General features: G+C 39.6%; 1 protein-coding gene across 1 annotated transcript; it reads left to right on the top strand.

The window, feature by feature from the left end:
- The first annotated feature begins 3753 nt into the window (after window positions 1-3753).
- LOC123772586 (glutamate [NMDA] receptor subunit 1) lies at window positions 3754-16949 on the top strand. The gene is made up of 11 exons (XM_045765825.2): window positions 3754-3908; window positions 6798-6898; window positions 7555-7645; window positions 8315-8473; window positions 9247-9341; window positions 9911-10035; window positions 10997-11211; window positions 11696-11851; window positions 13655-13761; window positions 14736-14899; window positions 16491-16949. The coding sequence occupies exons 1-11, from the start codon at window positions 3855-3857 to the stop codon at window positions 16589-16591; spliced, it is 1368 nt and encodes a 455-aa protein (XP_045621781.1). The 5' UTR covers window positions 3754-3854; the 3' UTR covers window positions 16592-16949.
- The last annotated feature ends 6658 nt before the right edge of the window (window positions 16950-23607 follow it).

Genomic DNA, 23607 nt, shown 5'->3' with positions numbered 1-23607 from the left:
ATAGCCAAGGCGAACTCGCTCAGTTACTACGTCAAATTGTCTGGTCTGATCACTGTGCTGACCATACAAATATCTATTACTGTATTACAAGTTGTCATAGCTTTCAATACTGCAGCGTTCAGGTCTTTGATCATTCCTTAGTTCTTTTAAATCTGAAGTAATTTTTTTAATTTGCATAATTTTAATAATTACATTATATAATCCAGTCATAATCTGTTTTCTCTTTCCTGCAAGCCTCATAGGCCAGTCGATCTACAAAGTCGTGCTTTCCAACTCCAACATGGGATGGGATCCACACAAATTTTATACACAAGTTATTATCATTTGCAAAAATTTAATTTCATTTAACATTACAAGCTATACTTCATACATAATTGTGATGGGTTATTTAGATATTGCAGAACAATTTTTTTCTTTAGTTTTAGAATGAACATCATTCGTTTATTATGTGCTTTATTAGTGTCTTGGAAAGTGTAGAAAAGAATCGTCAGAGGTTTGTGATCTTGGTGGTGAACTAATTGGAAGCTCATCTAGGCGCGTTTCCACGCCTTCCCTGGTGTGGGTCTGAAGAACTACCCGGGCGGTGTGGTCTTGATGGTCCGTGACTGGAAGCCCAACTAGGAGCGTTCCCATGGTGTGGGTCTGAAGAGTTACCCGGGTGGTGTGGTCTTGGTCTGTCACTGGAAGCCCAACTAGGAGCATTCCCATGGTGTGGATCTGAAGAACTACCCGGGCGGTGTGGTCTTGATGGTCCACTACTGGAAGCAAAATCAAACGCTTTCCCACGCCTTCCCTGGTGTGGGTCTGAAGAATTACCCGGGTGGTGTGGTCTTGATGGTCCGTTACTGGAAGCCCAATCAGGCAAGTTCCCATGGTGTGGGTCTGAAGAATTACCCGGATGATTTGGTCTTGATGGTCCACTACTGGAAGCAAAATCAGGCGCGTTCCCATGGTGTGGGTCTGAAGAATTACCCGGGTGATGTGGTCTTGATGGTTCGTTACTGGAAGCCAAACCAGTCGAGTTCCCATGCCTTCTCGGGTGTGGGTCTGAAGAATTACCTGGACGGGGTGATCTTGATCCGCTACTGGAAGCCCAACCAGTCACGTTCCCACGCCTTCTCGGGTGTGGGTGTGAAACATTTTCAGCGTGGTGTAATCCTGATGGAGCGTTACTGGAAGCCCTACCAGGCGCACTCCCGTTCTCCTCCTCAATCTCCCTTCCGTCAGTCACAACTCCTGGAAACAAAGAAAATGTTAATTTATGAGTGACGCTTCATATTATGCATAGCATCATCTACAGGGTACACTATTATTTATTTATATTCTTTCTGTCTGTCCGAGTTTGTAGGCCACACTCTTGGTCCTATAACTTTCCCAAATTTTCCCAGTAATTGCTGGAGGGTCCATGTCTATCATGGGAGTGTCAGGATAGACGACAAAGAAAAGGATACCATATGACACTGTGCCAAGCTTGCGCCAAACATAAACCATTAATCACAGACATCGTTTACAACGTATACCTACGCACACACAAGGGGTCACAGCGGTCCAACTCACCTTGTAAAAGAAGCAGGATAACTGGGAGCAGAATCCGCAGGGATGAAGAACTGACGGGCGCCATGTTTAGCGGGCATGTGTGGCTCTCTGGTGCCTCGCGCCCTATATATACCTGGCTCCCTCCACGCCCCCCCCCTCTCACCTCACCAAATTTACATAACTAAAAATCATTTATAATTTTCAACAAACAATAGATTCATTACATAACGATAAATTATAAATAATTTTCAACACCTCACTGATGATTTCAATCTGCAATTACTTTATGGATAGAAAAAGCGCAAAAGTACTTATACAAATCATTAAACAATATAAATTTCCCGTCCATTATGAAGCCTAAAGAATATGAAAAAATAATATGTATATTAATAACAATATTAGTATATTTTGGTAGCAGTCTTTCGTGTAAACATATGTTGTTGAATATGACCGAAAAGGTAAGATTAATAATTCTAACACGAATCTGCTCAATATTTTTTGTTTTTCTTCACTGTCGGTGGTAATAAAAATAACAATTCTCCAAAATTAATTTTTTAATTTAAAATTCAAAATTCAATTTTTAATAACAATATTATATACAGTCACTACTAAGGCGCATGCATGCACGCACGCACACGTACATACAATGAAATGCACTAGGCAGTGATGTGGTGGAGGCAGACTCCATACACAGTTTCAAAAGTAGATATGATAGAGCCAAATAGGCTCAGGAACCTGTAGATCAGTGGATTGACTGTTGAGAGGCGGGACCAAAGAGCCGAAGTTCAACTTGCGCAAGCACAACTAGGTGAATACACGCACAGCTTGGTCCTGCCGTGGTGATGCAACACTATGCCCTCACTCGCCCTGGTCATAACATCCAGACAACCCAATCACAACATCACTCCACTATCACAACACCGCTCCAGTAGTAACACCCCCACTCCACTAGTAACACCATCCCAGCAATACTAGACGCGGAGAGCAAAACTGGTCGACGCAGCAGACAAACTAATGAGAAATATAAAGATTTAGGAGGACTGCAGAAAGCTCAAGGATGATCTTGATATGTTGTTGTTGTTAAAGATTCGCTACCTGGAACAAAGTTCCAAGTAGCACGGGCTATAGTGAGCCCGTAGTGCCTTAAATCTTGATAAACTTCAGGTTTGGACAAACAAATGACTCCTAGAATTCAACCCCAACAAGTGTAAGGCAATGGAGAAGGAAACGGGAGAAAGGAGACCAGGAGATATCTACACCATATGGGGAAGGAAACTACAGCAAAGAGAAAATTATTTGCGAGTAGATATAATTTCAACACTAACACCAGAGGCACACAGAGGTGACATCGGCAACACATTGGACGCTGACAGACATTAGAAAATCGTTCTAAAACCAAAATCAGGGCTCTTTCAAGGCAATATATACAGCCTTTTGTTAAATTATGGCGCAACGGGTACAGCAAGGTTAGTATAAGTCTGGCAAAAAGAGTTGACCTCACTTCCCTGTAGTCAGTGAGAGGTTGTCACTGTTAGGTAAGTACCACCACAACAATAATAATAAAACAATAAAACAAGAACAACCACCAAAACAACAACACGACAGCAAAACACATCAACGCAATAATAATAAAATCACAAGAATAACATGACCATAAACAACATCACAAGAACCATAACAATAAAACCACATGCTCCCGGGAACAAGCCGCCACTCATCACATTAACTGGGCGAGGGAGCAGTTGTTTGCTCTCTGATCCACGCACACTGACATTGTTTACTTGGCCACTGTAAACAATCACGCAGAGCGCTTGTCTTCTGTCCCGCATCTCGGTAATAAATAAAGAAGAATAGGTATTGATCCACAACTATTCAGAAGTATGGACTAACAGGACACCCATAAAACAAATTTTAGGACAATAAAGTCAATTCCATGCTAGGCTACGGGGCCATGCCCTCATCACACACTCAAAATGTAGTCGAAACATTTTGACTACAACTTTGTAGAGTAAAGCATACTTTGACTCAAAACATTAGAGTCAAAATATACCAGTGTGATGCCCATAATCCACCAAAATCAACTTTACTACATATTAAAATGTTTTACATAAAAAAACCACGGAAGTTACTGATAATTAATCAATATAGATTAATTAATGACTTCGGTGGTAGTCAACTAATTAAAACTGGTTTCTGAGCAAAGTAAATCAAACTTGATAATCTTAAATTTATGGTCAATTAATTAACAAATGCGGCAGTGTTAAATAGTATGGGAGGAGAGGCTGCAGGCGCAGTAGTGGCGGTGCTGAGGACGAAACATGTCTCCCGCCACCAACACTACCTCCTCCTGCCTTAAAGTGGGTGTCATCAGGGTAAGTGTTGCTCGTATATATTGGTACACTGACTGTGTAGCCGGTCTACAGTTCCCTTTCCATCATCTACTGTTTTAAAGTTAGAGCTTTGGTTAACCCGGCGGCTGCCGTGGGACTTGACTTGGCATTGCCTACCAAACAGAACGCGACCCAAAGTCATGTCACTCGACGGAGAGGGAGCAGTAAGGTAGCCTATTTGCCCAGCCTATGTCTCTGTCGTGATATAGCTTATGTAGCATGTATGTACGGCTTAAAGTAAAAACAAAGTCACAGTTTGTTGAAGCCAGTAATCGAAGGTAGAGTCTAAGGGATTATATTGTTTAAGGACGGCCGAGGAAGGGAAGATAATCGTATTTCCAAACTTAGTGGTGTGTCTGAGACGGATCTTGATAGAATAGTGTGACCACACTCCGAAGAAGTAAGGTGAAGAATTGTTATTCTGATCTAAAAGCCCGAAGCCCTTACGTAATATCCGACAAACAGCTCCGGTCAAACAAAGAAACGTTTATGAAAGGTATGTCACATCCACTTCAGTCCCAGTAATCTCCCGGCGAGAACACCACCAATGCCCATTTCTCGGTGTAAATACTCATAAGAGTTTCTGTAGTCGTGGACAATGTTCAGGACTAAAAATATGCTGGTTGGTCATATGGTGGCCTTAATCCTCCAGAGGTTGACAGGCCTTAACTCATTACCATACCCAAAACATTATTCATGCTTACTCTGCCCTGGTCAACGCCATAACAGTATCGTACAGATTCACTCCTATAAAACAAAGCGTTAAAATATCCTTGAGTAAGCACAAATCCAAGAAACATTTGTATTGTGGAAGATTCTGTAGTTGTTAATCGTAGTACCTCGAAATATTACCGCGATAAATATCAGAGATGGAAATGAGCAGTATTGATGATTAACATCAAAGCCATCCATGAATGTTACCGCTGATTACGATACTATATCATGAATATTATCTCTGATTAACATCAGAACAATACGTTAGGCTACTGAACAGGTGCCTAGCATTATACATACATTTGGTTTCTGTTACTCGCTTTACGAATGTTATTCATCATTATTAAGAAACATTAACATTAAAATAAAATACATTTGTAGCTTTTTTATATGTAATCGAGAGAATCCATGACTTTTCGTACAAAGTGATGTGATACAGCTGTGGAAAATTCCACTCGTTAATATTATTATTATTATCTAAGGAACGTATTATTCCATATCATGTTTATATATCAGAATCATTATCTATTGATCATATCTACTGTATCTATATCAGCATCCTGCATGACCATAGCTCAAGTACACTATTGGGCTTAATGCTTATATAATATGGCTTGGGGTAATCAAAAATATTGCTGGAACCAAAGATATAGCTTCCAGTGATGTAATTTTAAAATCCTTAATAAAGGAGAAAAGGTAGAATCAAGTACTGCCAATAATCTTTAAATCCACAAAGCAATTATCTTGTAATATAAATTTATCACAACAATCAGTCAAAATAAAGAAAATAATCATTGTATACACATTGCCGGCACCTTGACAGACGCCGGTGGGGCAGAAGTGGCGGCCTCGTGTTTACATCCAGGAGTGTACTCGTGTGTAGGGCTGGAGACTCCTTTTTCGGCGAGATTTTACACACAAACTTATCAGAATCTTTAGTGATAGCTCGCTAAATACTAGGAGTGTCTGAACTATAAAAAGGGAGGAATTCCTGGTACATATATATCCAAAATTTAAGAGTGCGGAGGACCACTGGCTTGGGAGACCCCATCACCACCTCATCTACCAAGACGCAACAACGTGTACTTCATATCTGAGCAAGCAACTAGACACATTCACAGCAACTCTGTGACATCAAATCAACATCATCAAGCTGCCATTTCATCATTAAAATATCGAGCTTGGTGTCGGCAAGAAAGACATCATCTGACTTCTGCCAAATAGGCTCCGGTTCTCAATTCAGGATAAGTTATTAATTGTTTTAGAGCGTAGATTGGCCAATTAGTATGCTTTGTTACATTAATACTTCCATATAAATTGAGAGTTGTTAGGCAGCGAGGCTACGCCTCATCATCAGTAAGTTCTGACCAACTTGTGCAGTAACTGAGCTTAGATTGCTGAGTATTCATACAATCAGAATTGCCATATCCATATAGCATAATTAACAGTTAGTTTATTTTATTGAATATAATTTTTGTATGCAAATTTACATTTACCTTGTGTAATTATACCTTTTGTGCAACAGCACAGATATTCCTAGGGCTAGGCTAGAGAGTGTGTATTTAGTTCAGGTCCTAGATCATGAACCTTACCAGTGCTTATAGTCATAGAGCTGTTTTATCATATCATTGTTTACTTTTGCAAGTCAAATGTGTGGGTGTACCCGCAGGTAAATTGTGTTCTGCAGTTTATGAGCCAGATCAGCCTTCAGGACCCTACCTGCTACATCCCATTTCCATTATCAAGGTCTCAGAGGAGTGTACTTACAATCCAGCATAGGAACCTTGCATCCTGCTAAGAGCTTTTAGTTTTGTACTTTATCAACAGTTACTGAATATTATTTAATTTTAAATTCATGGTTCTAAGAACCACATATTTGTTCCTGTGTAGCTCTCCTCATGCATCCAGTCCCGGTATATTCCCCCACAACAGCAATGTACTTTTTTCTGAAAAACTGTTTGAAATGCGTTCTTTGACTTTTAATGAACACAACCACTTGGCCTTCTCGATAGAGCGTAGACCTTTGTATCTTGCAGGGTCTGCGTTCGATCCCCAATGGTCCAAGTGATTTAGCTTCCAAGCACTCTGTAGTCATGTTAGATTAGTGATGTCTCCTGACGATTACCTTAACTTATATGGTAAATACTTCCTCTACAGTACTATCCTTTCCTGGAAGTTGTGACCAATTCGCATCACAGGAGTGTGCAAGGCTCCATCATTGAAGTCATGGATATAATAACAGCCAAACTCAACTTGTGGTGAGTTTCAATAAATCTCTTAATGCAATGTAGATTATAACAGTTTTTTATATATTGAAATATGCAATGCTGAGTGTGCAACATTGCTTTTGTAATCATCTATTGGGGAAGAGAACAGACATCACTACTCATGAACAACACTGATATAGTATACAGTGATTGCCATGATGGTATAGTGTACAGTGTTTGTTATGATGATATAATGTGCAGTGTTTGGTATTATAGTATAGTGTACACTGTGTCATGATTATATACTGTACACTATGTCTGTCGTATTTACATAGTGTACTTTTTTTTACAAATATGATGTATTTGTCACATACGGCATCTTTTGACAAGTATGACATACGTGACAAATATGATATAGTATCATATTTGTCAGTGTTTGTCAGCATATGACACTATATCTGTCATGTTTGCATAGTGTACACTATGTCTGTGTCATGTTGATATAGTGTACACTGTGTCTGTTATAATGGTAAAGTTTTCACTGATTGTCATGAAATTAAGAGTAACCTATAGTTTGAGCCATTCCCTGACAGATAGAGCCATCCCCTGACAGTGACAGTCATCCCTCTGACAGTGGAGATATACACGATAACCTTTCATAATTATAAGTATGTTAAACTACTCTTTTTCGTCAATATTTTCAACAGCTACGAATGGATTATTCCAGAGTCTGCAACTCCCGGGTTCAGGCTCCCCAACGGGACGTGGCTAGGCGCCTTGGGTCCCCTCTCCCGCGGGGTGAGTCGTGCTGGAGGCTGCGATGAGTCTTGTTGACGTGTACATTCTAAAGATCAATGTGGTCAAAGTGAATGGGGGAGACAAAGGTGAATGTGTTGTGACAGAAGGATAAATGGAGAGGTCTTGGAAGGGGTCGATGAAAGGTCCTGGTAGTGGTGGATCATTTTGGTGTTCTTTCGGGGTCGTGTGAGGATCTTGGTGTTCTCTGGGAGTTGTCTGAGCATTCTGATGTTCACTGGGGGTTGTTTGAGCATCCTGATGTTCTCTGGGGGGGGGGGGGATTTTCTGACCATCCTGATGTTCTCTGGGGGTTGTTTGAGCATCCTGATGTTCTCTGGTAGTTATCTGTCTTTCCTGCTCCCTTTCATTCTTCCTTTGATAAAGTTTTTGTACCTGTGGCTTGGTGTATGCTTGTTTATGTGTACATGTATATCCTTGTTTACACGCGAGTGAGCATGTGTGTAAACTCATGTTCCCACGTGTCACTCAAAAGACCAACACATCTGATTAACAAATTTGAAAATGTCTAAAAACCAATTATATAATGTCACGACTAACAATCGATTGTATCTTTGTCCATTGGTCAAGTCGCGCGTCTGGGGGTGACTCAGAATGCAGGTTCGAGCTCTGTCCTGCTCCAAAGATTGTTTTACTCTTTTGTTTGCTCAGGAATATGACCTGGTTGGCGTACCATTCGTTCCAAACTCCATGCTGACACAGTACGTTGACTTCGGTGTGCCCATGTACATGGACTGGCAGGGTCTGGTCTACAGGCGCCCGGGTCTGGAGGGAGACCTCGCTGGCTTCGTGAAGCCGTTCTCCAACACCGTGAGTACGAATGTTTTCTGCTTGCAAATGATGAGTCACAATAATGTGGCCGAAGAATGTTGACCAAACCTCAGACCAGATGAAAAGACGACGTCGTTTCGGTCCGTCCTGAACCACTATAAAGTCGATTGTCAGTGCTGGCCCAATCGACTTTATAATGGTCCAGGACGGACCGAAACATCGTCGTCTTTTCATCTTCTAGCGTGTGGTTTGGTCAACATTCTACTTGGCACGGTTGAATGTCCAGGATTAATCAAGCACGAACAAAAACCTGGGCATCTTTCTTTAATCCTGATGACCGTGTTTACATTTATTAAGCAGTTTGTGAAATTCGAAGCTCCACAATCTAAGATTATTATTGTTATAACAACCCTGAAGTGCTTTGGAGCTCGTAAGCTACTTAATAAATATTAGCAAAGTAGCCATGATTGAGGAAAGACGTCCAGGAATCGTAAAATGTTGCGTAAATGTTTGATGAATCCTGGCCCAGGCAGCCACTTAGACTGATCGGTACAACGGCGGCCTCGTTTCTTGCAGGTCGGCGTTCGATCCCCGATGGTCCAAGCGGATGAGTTTCGTTTCTTGCTCCTATCCCTTCCATGTGGTACCTAACCGTACTGGCTTAGCGCCTTCTTACACTCATTTCCTTTCGCGTGTTTATTAATGTATATTGAGTATGACTTTGAACAGTGACAAAGGTTTTCTATACTTTTGGACTAGTAGGGATGTCCAAGTGAAGTGATTATTGTGATCAGAAACAATTTTGTTGGCAGATTTGGTTAATGTGTTTGCTGTCGATGATCGCGGCCGTCCTCGCTCTCTTCGTACTCAAATGGGCTGACAGCAGGATTGTGTCACCCCCACGTAGGTGAGTGTCACCCCCACGTAGGTGAGTGTCACCCCCACGTAGGTGAGTGCCACCTCCATGTAGGTGAGTGCCACGTGATACATGCTAATTGAAATGTGTTAGAATTACACTTAGAAGACATCAATAAATGTATCAGTGCGTAAGTAAATATGTCTGCAAATTGATGTACTTAAGGTGAGTGTGAACTCTGTGCACCACATCAATACACCGCCAGGAATTACACTCTGAACGTCTAATCATCTAAGCAGAATTAAACAAACAAGCGGAAAATCAAAGCTTAGGCGCCCAGTGGCACAATATCTGAGAGGAACACCAATTCAACACCGAACCAATATCATAAACGCTGATTCAACGTCAAACCAACGCCACTCTTAGATACTGTGTCCAGTGGGATACTGTATCCCACTGGTATCCCACTGGTTGTTGCGGGGAGTCAGTGGCTAATGTCCGCCCCACTGGTCGTCCCACGTACATCTCAGTTGATCCAGAGGGACCCTTGACGTATTACAGTTACAACACTGGAAATTACATAACATTATTTTAATGAATTCTGATTATGTACTTGACAGAGAGAGCGCGAGGAGTCTGTCGGGAGGCAGAGGAAAAGAGGAGGAGGAGGAGGACGCCAGTGGACACCTCCTGGCTTCACTCTCCTTCACCTGGTATTGGGTACTAAGTGTCGCACTTGGTCAGCGTGAGTATTCTCCATCCTAAATGTGAGTGCTTCACACCACTAGTGTGAGGTCTGTTTACGCTTAGTGTGAGTATTTTCTGTTATGGTTGTCAGCTCACTTTATATCATGGCCAGGACTTTTGGTCTATGGGTAGTTTCATTCAGATGTACTCCCAGGAATTGACTAAGAATAACATGTTGCTGTCTAGTAAGAACTCTCAAACGAGTACAGGAAAACCTAGATTGAGTATACAGTATATATAAAAACATATTTATAAATAAAGTAAATATACGTTATATAAATCAACATATGCAAGTGGGATTCCACATAGAGTTTTGTAACTTCACTTAAAATGTGAGACAACTTAAATGATTATAATATAGACTATAATATTATAATCATTATAAATTATAATGATTATAAAATAATATATATAATATAGCATATATGGTATAGCACTATACCACTTCATGTAAAATACAGACATGGTTTCCTGCCCTCTACTATGTAACTATGGCAAACTATGAGGTTAATCATGTTCTTTACCTCATCATTGGTGTTATATAATTATAGTTTGTTATACAAAAGTTACAACTAGTATTTTTAGTTTAGTTCATTCACTATGCACCCCATGCCCGTCTTGTGGGCGGTAGTGGAAAGGGTTACAGAGGCACATAATGGGCTCAGGGACTGAACCCCACAATTCATTTAGCTAAGCAAGTTAAATCTTCATGAGCTAGTTACAAAATAGTTAGCAAACTAGTTAACAAACTGGGAATATTTGGCTAAGATTTCTGGTAGCAGATAATTTTGAATAAAATATTTGCATATCTCTGGATAGAATTATAGAATTGTCTCTGAATTCACGTATGTTTTCGCACTCATTCACATATACAGTTACTCCTATAGACCTGAATTTAACTTTTTTTTTAATGGATTCAGGCATATTTAGGGGACTAACCACAGTATTTCCTACAACAGCTTCAGCATGGTTGTTCCAGAGGAACTCTACCCGCATTATGACTGGGCTGTGGCTGCTGCTGTCCTTTGTTCTTGGTACGGTGTATAGAGCCAACCTGAATGCCATGATTGTCGTAGTGAAGACGTATTTACCTCTTAAACGCGTCGAGGACATGTTGAAGACGAATGTGCCATTGATGTTAATAAAAGGATCGATACTACACCAACTTATGTCGGTAAATAAGAACCACAAATAATGATTGGTATTTGTAAGTATATAGAGCGTGCCTCCCCTTTGTTTATTCAAATTTTCGGTAGCATCACCTGTGCTAGGTGTACAAGGTCAGGTAACTGTAGTTCACTAGTTACTGCAGTCCGTTCGTCCCATTGGCTTGGGTTGATTCTAAAACAGAGTTGGAACAGAGTTGTTATGAACAGTAATTACCATGTATGTATGAATTTTGTAAGCTGTAAATGTAATTACATCAATGAAATAAACAAATTTAAAAAATTAAGGATGCATAAGATATTAAAAACATCCAGAAAAAGCTGCAAGGTTGTCCTTGAATGCCTATATAGATCATCCAATACGGTTAGCAGACTTCTGGACGTTACCTGCTAAGCTTAGGTTCGCTTAATTAGTTCGGATTAGTAAAGCTAGATTAGTAAACATATTAAAGGCAAGTTACTAACTGTGACAATTGTGAATGACTGAGACAGGCGGCTCCCCCGGGCAGCGTGCTCTACAAGCTGAAGCAACGGGTCATCTTGGACCTCAACCCGGCTCAGTCAGTGAGGGACATTTCCGCCGGCAAGTACGCCACCATCGTCGGCATCACCAACATGATATATGTTTTTCACAACATTTATTCAAAGGTAAGATCTATCTCTCATGTATTATATATGTATTTCAACTTTTAATTCAGAGCAAATTATAGGGTTCAGATTTTTTAACAGTGTAGATGTCACCTGTGTTGTTGTAACCGGTGGTTTGGAAAAGTAGCTTGAATCTATAAACGCAAAAGCCATTTGTTTATATCATGAAAAACACATATCAAACATTAACAACAAATAATTTTGCTAAGGACTGATCACATTTAACAAATCTGCTCTCATTCTTTCCCAACATATTTTATGTTACTAATGCAGACGATAACGACATTATACAACCATGGCTGTTGCAAAGCCTTTGATACCGTGTCTCAGGAAAGACCCGTTAGATCTGTTATAGTGGTGTGTGGTATCGGGAGGATAGCCTGAACTGAATTAAAGCATTGTGACTTCAAACGAAACAGAAAGGTAGCATGAATAGGGTAAAGCTCGAGGGAGAAACCATTGTAAATGGAGTGCCTCGGGGCTATGCCATGGGACCTCTGTTGTTTATTATCCTATCGGATAATAAACATATATATATCGGGCTATCCTCCCGATATATATATATCGGGAGGATAGCCCGATATATATATGTGAAGATATATATATATTTCCGCCGGCAAGTACGCCACCATCGTCGGCGTCACCAACATGATATATGTTTTTCACCACATTTATTCTTCAAAGGTCTCTCTCTCTCTCATGTATTATATATATATATATATATATATATGTCGTACCTAGTAGCCAGAACTCACTTCTCGGCCTACTTTGCAAGGCCCGATTTGCCTAATAAGCCAAGTTTTCCTGAAATAATATATTTTCTCTAATTTTTTTCTTATGAAATGATAAAGCTACCCATTTCATTATGTATGAGATCAATTATTTTTTATTGGAGTTAAAATTAACGTAGATATATGACTGAACCTAACCAACCCTACCTAACCTAACCTAACCTATCTTTATAGGTTAGGTTAGGTTAGGTAGCCGAAAATGTTAGGTTAGGTTAGGTTAGGTAGGTTAGGTAGTCGAAAAACAATTAATTCATGAAAACTTGGCTTATTAGGCAAATCGGGCCTTGCATAGTAGGCTGAGAAGTGCGTTCTGGCTACTAGGTACGACATATATATATATATATATATATATATATATATATATATATATATATATATATATATATATATATATATATATATATATATATATATATATATATATACACATTTCCGCCGGCAAGTACGCCACCATCGTCGGCATCATCACCAACATGATATATGTTTTTCACAACATTTATTCAAAGGTCTCTCTCTCTCTCATGTATATATATATATATATATATATATATATATATATATATATATATATATATATATATATATATATATATATATATATATATATATATATCGTCGGCATCACCAACATGATATATGTTTTTCACAACATTTATTCCTATATATATATAGGAATTACAAACTCTGCTTTCTCTGACATAACCATTCCCAAATCCAACTTAAGATAATACGTCCAGTACCATGTGCCTCTAACTTTCAAATGAGTTTCGTGAGGCATATTATGAAAGGCATTTTGAAAGTCAAAGGTATAAAATGTTCTTTCCCTTGCCATCTGCCATCTGCTTGATATATATACTTGTAAAGATCGGGGAAAGTTTTGTTTAAATACAAGCTTCCCTCTATAAAACCATGTTGTGAATCCTTTATTAATATGTACTTTTCAAGATGTTAAAAATGGCTTTTGCGATTATCAATTCAAGCCATTTTCTAGCTCGAACAAATGTTCCAACAGACAGCAACATGTCCCATGTACGTGGCTCCGGAGGCCTTCCTCACCGCCCTCCCTCTCAGCTTCGCATACCCCAAGGACTCACCGCTGAAGATAAGGTTCAACACTATGTAAGTATAAAATAGAGATGTGTGTTTGTTAGGAACTTTAAACACTTTCAAATGTTTCTGAGAGCTCCTTAAGTTATTTTGTTGTATTCGTTCTTGAAATCCCTATGTTGCACACCCAGCCGTCAGCAGCAGACCCACGCCTCGAGAAAAGAAGTTTGGGCAGTCACTACAAAATACCGAATATTTAAGAGGCATAGCAATATACTACACTTTGGGTGTCCTAGCCAAATATAACACATAGGGAGGTTTATCAAAATTTTACATTTTGGAAGGCTTTGAAAACTACAACTTTGGGAGGCCTAGCAAAATGCTATACACCCTTGGTATCTCATGTTTATATTATTAACTTATGTGCGTCAGTAACTTGGAGCATCTGTCACTACCGGTACCACTAAGAGGGTCCCAGTAGTACAGTCGACTTCCTTCTCGACTTGCAATCGAGAATTCCAGGTTCGAATCCTGGGCGGAACAGAAATAGATGGGCACACTTTCTATCACCTAATGCGTCTGTTCACCTAGCAGTAACTAGGTACTCAGGAGTTAAGTCAGCTTGTTGTGGAGGTTGCATCCTGGGCGGGGTCAGAAAGCCTCGATATAAGCCTAATACGTATGAATACACTCCGGCTGCCTGTCCCCAACACAATGAGTTATTAATTATTATTATACTACGACGTATATTTTGAAAGCATAGATACAAAGAAATACATTAAGATAAAGACAGTTTGGGGTTTAAGGCTCATGCTCTGTTATATGAAAAATTGGTTTAACAGATAATTATACACACTGTATAATATGTAGTACTGTATTTCCTTTGTTAAATAATGTATATATGACAATTATACTGTATATTTAATAAAGAGAAAAGAATTCATTTGTAACATATTCATGATATTTAATTGCCACAAAAGTACTCTCATAAATTGGAAAAAAGAAGAGATTAAAAATAATAAATTTACCCATTCTTGTATTTGCAGAATTACCAACTTGAAGGAGTCTGGTATCCTCGACTACACGGTTAAGAAAGCCGTTCGGAACGGAACAATATGTCTGCAGCCCATGTCCTTCACCACACCCAACAACAATCTCACGCCACTCCACCTGAACGATTTCTATGGTGTCTTTGCTGTGTACTCGGCAGGTAAGGCCAGCCGTAACCAAATAACTATTTTACTATCGTATACAACATTAATAATTTTGTAACTAGCGTCAAACATTGTTATTTGCTTAGCTAAACGAACTAGAGGGTTCAGTTCCTGAACCGATTATGTGCCTCTGTAATCCTTTACACCACCGCCCACGGGATGGGTATGGGGTGCATAATAAAGAAAGAAATTGAAATATCATTGCCTTGTTACAAGGTTTAATAACGTTTAAAGCGTCGTGGTGCAAATGAAACTGCCAGAGAACAGATAGACAGAGTCGGAGGGCTAAAGCAGCATAAGGTAGGGTAAGCAAGGAGTATTTATTTCTCCTTCTATATTATTCTATATATAATTATATATATAATTCTATTATTCTTCTATATTAAATATTTCTATATTTCTACTATGTGGCGACCGTTGCTTTTCTCCACTGACTAAAATACATGATAGCAATATTATAAAACTCTCTTAAGATATAAGTCAATGCATTTGAAAGCTAATTATACAAATACTTATTCTACTGTGCAATGAATTGCGTTTCTACATGCACAAAATATATAAACATATATTCTGGGTTGTGTCAATATTAATTTTTCATGTCAATAATAAAATTATGCGAGCCTAGTTACTCTTAAAATTATTCTAGCCTAGCCACTTTAAAACTATGCTAGCCTAGCCACTATTATGAGCCGTGGTGGTAAACAACAATAATAGTAGTTTGTGATCTGCCACTATCCTGTGTTATAGGGCTGACAATATACTTAGAACGTACATGGTAATACACCCTCCAGCTGAAGTAGACTAGGTTCGACCCTCCAGGGGAAAGTGATTCCCAAATTTAACTTGTTGCGAGGTATATCAATTAACTACACACTGGACACAGGCTATGAAGACGTAGGTGTCATTATTTGCTTTATTATCACAGAATCCACTATCCATAACAACACCCCTGGTATTGCCTATTGGCGTTTCTCTATGAACAGAATCTTCCTTGGATAGAGATTAAGACCTACAATCAAAACATTCTAGGCAAGCCCAAAAACTTCTGATGGAAGCACAGTATAAAGTTCCCCCCAAAACCTCACAATACATTAAATATCCTCTTCAAGTCGACTTCAATAAAACACAAACACTTTCGAGTATGTTGAAGTTACATGTTAAATTAACACTACATGTAAAGAGTGGTGAACTTAACTGCCATATGAATTCCACCAGTTTACATTGTACACCAAGTAGATCAGGTAGCCATTTTCAAATTAAAAAACAGCGTCTTCAACCCGCTGCTGCCTGTCCAAATCTCGTATAATAACGACTAATTCTACAAATGTATTACCGCCACCAAACATTTACAACCATGTCCTTATATGATATAATCTTCTGGCTGTCTAATAATTAAGTATCTCACATAATTCCGTCTCTTAGAACCAGCCAATAGCTTTTATGGTATAAATTAATCATACCAGGGCAGCCTGGTAGGCGTAACCGCTCTCACATTCCCACATATTATTTGATTGCTCAAAATATCCGTTGTTTCGTCACAAAGACCAGTCCTGGTCATAACACTAAGCAATGGTTCTTTTTGGCTAGGACTGTTGTTAGCGTCCGTGTTATTGGTGCTGGAGGTGCTTCTTAAGCGGTGGACTGCTGCCTCACCAAGGGTGCTCCTTGTGTCTGGCGTGTCTAAGTGACTCGGTCTAAACCACAGCAGTGATCTCCACCACGGACTTTAGCATGCGTGGTGCACCTGGTGAAAGCTACTCTAAAAGGTCACTCTGGACTACAACGATGACTAATTGGCCCAATACACTGTTTTGAGGGGAGGCTCACAATACGTAGGCGCCGTAGGAAAATTAACCACCTCGTACACTAAAAAAACGATGTCATCCATTATAATTTAATTCAATAATTTAGATATAATTATGCTAATTAAGCAGTCGTGTCTGTATCGATGTATTGTATACAGGTGGTTATAATACTGAGCTTAATGCATAATGTATTGATTAATGTATAATATATAAAGTAAATAAATATATGAATGAAGCATCACCTTTGTATATCTTTCTCCGACATGTTGTAAGTTCATGACATCTTAAACATGAAAATAAGAGATCACTGTGGTGGTGCAGGGGTAGACTCTACAGAGAGAACACTGTGGTGGTGCAGGGGTGGACTCTACAGAGAGAACACTGTGGTGGTGCAGGTGTGGACTCTACAGAGAGAACACTGTGGTGGTGCAGGGGTGGACTCTACAGAGAGAACACTGTGGTGGTGCAGGTGTGGACTCTACAGAGAGAACACTGTGGTGGTGCAGGTGTGGACTCTACAGAGAGAACACTGTGGTGGTGCAGGTGTGGACTCTACAGAGAGAACACTGTAGTGGTGCAGGGGTGGACTCTACAGAGAGAACACAGTTTGTGGTACAGGATCTCAATTTCATAAATGTATAGCTATAACCATCATCGGTTGGAGTACGTTATTATATGCTGTTGCATTAATATATTGTATTTTCTCACCTGTTTCACTTTCGGATTCAGACGAGGAAAATTATTTGTTGGTGTGCACTACTACTGTGGCGGGAGTGCGGAATCAACTGTTCTTTATCTGCACGATCTACATAAAATATTTGATGATGACGAGTGTGTGTGGCTCAGGTGTGTTCACGTGTAGTTTCGTCATTGTTGTCTACGTATAGTTACTTAATTGTAGTTACCTAAGTGTAGTAAGAGGATGAGAGCTACGCTCGTCACATGACGCACTGAAATTACTGACGGTTTTGGCCTCCACCACCTTCCCACCTAATATATTCCTTCCGTCTTCCACGCTGCAAAAATGAACTTTCTAATGTGTTTTCGGCAGCTATGATCCCTTATCTTGAATCTATGACCTCTTGTTTTTGAAGTTGCGGTGTTCAAGGTTTTTTATTTGTCAGTTTTCTAGAGTCCTGTTACTATTTTGTACGTAGCGATTGCATCACCTCTTTTTCTTCTATCTTCAAGCTGTGGCATATTTAACACCTTAAGTCTTTCCTCATAGCTCTTGTTTTCAGTTCCGAAAGCCAGTTATTTGCATGTCTTTGCATTTTTTTTACACTTCATTGATGAGCTTCTTGAGATACGGACACCATAAATCCGCTACATTTTCCAATTTTGGTCTTGCAGAAATCGTGAACAATTTCTTTTAAGATTTCGGCATACAGGTATTGAAAAACAATTCTGAAGTAAAAGTTGGAAAGCGTAGCCTAGGCTTCTGAAACAATGTTCTTCACGTGGTCTTCGGGTGACAGTTGTCTATCCAGAACCATCTCTACATCCCTTTATAAGAATTCTTTAAAGCTTTCTATCCAGAACTATCCCTAGATTTCTTTATCAGAATTCTTTAAAGCGTTTTCACATGATATGAAGAATGTGTGTGGCCTATTTTCTCTTAATCTACATTTCATAACATGAATTTATTCACATTAAATTCCATTTGCCAAGTGTTGCTCCATACACGTATTTTGTCCAGGTCATCTTGAAGGGCATGCCAGTCGTCAAAGTTTCATATTTTCCTTAGTATCTTAGCTTCATCAGCAAACATGCTCATATAATTCTGGATTTCTCCTGGTAGATCGTTTATATAGACAATGAACATTACTGGTGTACCCTATAATACTCCACCAGTAACATTTCTCCTGTCTGATACATTGTCTCTAATTACTACCGTCATTTTTCCGTCAGAAAATTTGTCATCCATATCAGAGGTATCCCTGTCACCCTTCCAATATGTTCCAGTTTCCAGAATAACCTCTTATGTGCGACTGTCAAAAGTATTTTTTTCTTAGGTCCAGATATTGCAGTCAGTTAACCATCTCTCCTGTTAAATCTCGGTGGGTCTATCATAGTAGCTAAGTAGTCTTGTTAACCATCTTCCTTGGTTAGGGTCTTCCGGTTCGAAACCCGTACTGTCTGCTTGTTATATAATTTCTCTCCAGGTTTTCTCCCCAGTTGGTTTTAATAATTTGTCTAGTGTTTTGAGTTTCACGCCTCTCAATGATACAAGTCTATAATTAAGAGGGCCTTCCCTGCTACCATTTTTGAAGATTAGAACTGTTTGCCTTTTTCTATATATCTGCCAAGACTCCTGTGCACAAAAGGTGATTGAAAATTCAATTGAATGAAGTGCTCAGCACCAATGCACATTCTCTTAGAAGCAAAGATGAAACTCAATCCGGGCCCACTGTCATGTTTCCACCCAGCTCCTTGGGCATTTCTTCCAAGTCGTCTCGAGACACCTCTATGTACTCTAAATTCACTGAAATTCTGTGTATTGTGTCTGGTTGTCTGAGCACTTCGTTTTTTTTCACAAAGACACTTTGGAACTGTTGATTTAGTGTTTCAAACATTTCCTTTTCATTGTCCGTGAATCTGTTTCCCCCTTTTCAATCTCTAGATTTTATCCTTTACCTAGAATTTTCTTTTGATGAACTTATAGACTATGTCTGGATCTGTTTTACACTTTTATGAAATCGTTTTATCAAGGTTTCGTTCTGCCTCTCTTCTCACTGTCATGTGGTTGTTTCTTGTTTGTATGTATTACTGGTAAATTGAAAGCAGCCTCCCCCCCTTCCTATTGATTCCATCTTTGTACTACATTCTCCGCCCCTCTCAAATTTTATGTTAAATCAATTTTGCTTTCAGTTCTGCACCTCTGTCTTGGTGTAAGTTTCGCCGTACCTTCATCAAATATTTCACAAAATTTTGCATACATCTCATTTATGTCCTTGCTTAACAACATATTTTTGCAATCAAATTCATTAAAGAACTTTCTAAGCTCCTTATATTGTCCACTCCTGAAATCACGTTTTCAAATTTTTTCATTTCTTCATTCTCTTCTAGATTATAAGGCATTGCATATTTTATTACCGAAAGGACGTGGTCACTCTTACCCAAGGAAATAAGGTACTGAATGACAAATATTTATTTTTATTCCCTGATGAATATATATATATATATATATATATATATATATATATATATATATATATATATATATATATATATGCGGAAAATCCACAGAAAAATATGAAATGAGGTGAACGTTTCGGCTCTGTTAAAGCCTTTGTCAACACCAGACTGACTGATGTAGTCAGTCTGGTGTTGACAAAGGCTTTAACAGAGCCGAAACGTTCACCTCATTTCATATTTCTCTGTGGATTTTCCGCATAAAATGATCAGTGTTTTGTGATCGTCAATTGCATATATATATATATATATATATATATATATATATATATATATATATATATATATATATATATATATATATATATATATATATATATAGATATATATATATATATATATATATATAGATATATATATATATCTATCTATATATATATATATATATATATATATATATATATATATATATATATATATATATATATATATATATATATATATATATCTTTTCTCCCATATTAGCCAATGTTCCGTATGCAGCTGAGAATATTGTTTTGGTGTGGGTTTCTGATGAAAGGGTGGCTGTAATATCAACCCCCTTAAGCCTTTTCCTCTGTCCGATTAAAATTGGATTTCCTCTCCCATGTGATGCCTGTGTTTGGTCTTAGATTCCCCAAACCCAGCGTGTTACTTTGCACTTGCTACAGTTGAACTCTAGTAACCAATTTGTTCCATTCTCGGTATGAGCTGGTTTTCTGCATTTTTTTTTTAATTTCTCTTTGTTTGACCTTAACTCCTCCTCAAGCTTGGTTATTGTTTCCGTCATGTTGGCCATGTCTTCCCTCACCTCCCTCATGACGGTCATGTTGGCCATGTATACATATTCCCGCTTGAGTGTGAGTGGGTATACATACATATATTTGTTATCCCAGTGAGACTATGTTTGGGAGAGCTGGCGAGAGATTTAATAGGTAAGAGAGCTGGAGAAAAGGCTGAAAAGACTCGAGAAGGATGAAAGAAAGTGCTGATAGAGATGAGAGATAGATCAGAGAAAAGGCAACAGACCTGAGAGGTGATGTGTGTGTGTGCGTCCTCGCGTGGCAAGTGTGTGTGTGCGTCCTCGCGTGGCATGTGTGTGTGTGCGTCCTCGCGTGGCATGTGTGTGTGCGTCCTCGCGTGGCGTGTGTGTGTGTGTATGTGCGGTGTGCGTGCGTCCTCACCTGACGAGTGTTTGGTTGAGTGCTAGATGTGAGTGAGAGGACGCGTGTGTTATCATTTACTACCACAGCCAGGCTTTCCTGTGCGTGTTTTGTTATACTCACTTGTTTGTGTCTGCAGGATTGAACTTTAGCTCTAGTACCCCGCCTTTCTAGCCTCCCGTTCTATAATGCAATAACTCCTGACCTGTTGTCTTGAAAATTTTTTTTATGGACTTTGCTTCCACAACTTGGTCATTTAGTTCATTCCACTCCCCACTGCTCTTACGCGAAAAAAAAAACTTTTGGTACCAAATTGGTAAATTGTACCATCTTGATACATATTGGTAAATTGGTACCATATACGCCATTTTCCAGTAGCTGGGCAAATTGCCACTTTGTAAGTGGCTAGTTAAAGATGCCACTAGGGCTTAGCTAGAGGTACGCCGAGGACCTGTGACGCTTTTTTTTAACCATGGCGTTGGTTGATATGTCACATATGCACTTATTAAATAAGCTAATATTGACTGTAAGCAAGTGCGAGAACTGGTTGGGCCATGCGTTGTCTGGTCCAACAGTTTTGTCTGGTGATGCTAGTTATTTGTGTAATTACCTGTGTATTTACGCTCGTGGTGTCCGGTCTTCCCAATACTGTCATATAACACTTTGAAACTCCTGACGGTTTTAACCTCTTAACTTCTCACTTGTTTTAACTGTCTACCACTCTGCTTAAGACAATTTTCTACTATTTTCGGCACCTTTGTTTCCTTAGCTTGAATCTATGGCAATTTTTTTTAAATTGTGTCGGGGGACAGGCAGCCACTTTATTTATACAGTACATATATCGAGGCCCCCCCCCCACCCACCCAGGGTGGCACTACTGACACCCACCCACCTTTAAGATGCAACTCCACAACAACCTCACCAACCTGGGCTCCTATTTTACTGCTAGGTGAACAGGAGCATTGGGTGATAGGGAACGCACTCAAATGTTTGTCACACCCTGGGATTCGAACACAGAGTTCCCAATTCAGATCGAGAACGAACCCGACTGTACTACTTACTTGTAAAAAAGATCATTTGTTTTTATATGCATCACACACCAGGCCGTTATCTTGAGATCTTCTATCTTGAGATGATTTCGGGGCTTTAGTGTCCCCGCGGCCCGGTCTTCGACCAGGCCTCCACCCCCAGGAAGCAGCCCGTGACAGCAGACTAACACCCAGGTACCTATTTTACTGCTAGGTAACAGGGGCATAGGGTGAAAGAAACTCTGCCCATTGTTTCTCGCCGGCGCCCGGGATCGAACCCGGGACCACAGGATCACAAGTCCAGTGTGCTGTCCGCTCCGACCGTCCTCTTACAAATTACCTCGTTTTTCGCTCGTATGGTTACGGCAAAAAAAATCGCCGTATTGGAATTTACAACAAAAAATGGAAATAAATTTTCCAAATGAAATGCACTTAAAGCAGCAAGTTTTGGATCCTCTGGTGGGTAAGGCGGGCAGGAAGTTCTCCTAAGGTTTCAAAACGTCATGAAAACTGTTAATTGAAAGTGTCCTCTCCTAACCTAACAGACTAACCCAGAGGACCCAAAACAGAAAACGGGACTCCGATATTGCTCCCCATGGTATTTCTCTCCACCTTCCCCTGATAACTGGTTTGAACATTTTCTGCTACGAGGGCGAACTCTTCCCAGTTTTTTGGGAAGCATTCAATGCATTCTTAATTAATACAATTATTACAGCATACAGGGTTACATTATAGTAACCATTACAGTGAGTGTTACCATAGTCGTACAATAACGGTAGTACTGGACTGTCAGAAATGTTAGTGGTGGCGGCAGTGTTTGAGGCAAGTGTGTTACAAAGGTGACTTCTAATGGCAGATCAGGTTCCACCTTAGATTTCTTGTAAACTTGTGTACAAGTTTCTCCAACTCTTTTTATAAATTATTAAGTGGCCCTCTTTGCTTTTGTGGAGTCCAGTCACCTGGTCGTTCAGTCATCTTCCTCCGGATGTCGGTATGGAACATTTTAGACCTTGTTTGTTATGTCATTCTCCTACTGCTTCTCCGCTACACTGCTGGTGGCTGAGTACTTATTCTGTGCACTTTCGTATACATTGGGATTTCCTTCTGTTCTGTCCTCTCCATATCTATTGTATTCTCTTTGCCTTTATTTACCGCCTGTCACAGCAACCATGAGCAACTGTTCCTCTTGGTCCCCTTATGCCTCCGTGAAGGTATCAATCTCCCCTCAGCTTCTCGGAGCTCACCAACAGCCTGGTGGACCAAACTCTCACAAGTCAAGTCTGGCCTCGGGCCGGGCTTGGGGAGTAGAAGAACTCCCAGAACCCCATCAACCAGGTATCAGGTATCACAAAATTTGCTTTAATTTTCCTACTAGTTATCTTTTCATGTTATCCCGCCAGGAAGTCTCTGACCTGATATTCCCTCTTTTCGGAAGTCTAATCTAATATTCCATTTTTTTTGCCTATTTATGAAACCTTGTGCCTTTATAGAGCCTTCATGCGGGATAGTGTCCCTTCTGTTATACAGCATTATC

Source organism: Procambarus clarkii, chromosome 17 (genome assembly GCF_040958095.1).
Source record: "Procambarus clarkii isolate CNS0578487 chromosome 17, FALCON_Pclarkii_2.0, whole genome shotgun sequence".
Lineage (NCBI taxonomy): Eukaryota > Metazoa > Arthropoda > Malacostraca > Decapoda > Cambaridae > Procambarus > Procambarus clarkii.
Note: the sequence above shows the minus strand (reverse complement) of the source record. Positions and strands in the feature narration are given on the sequence as shown.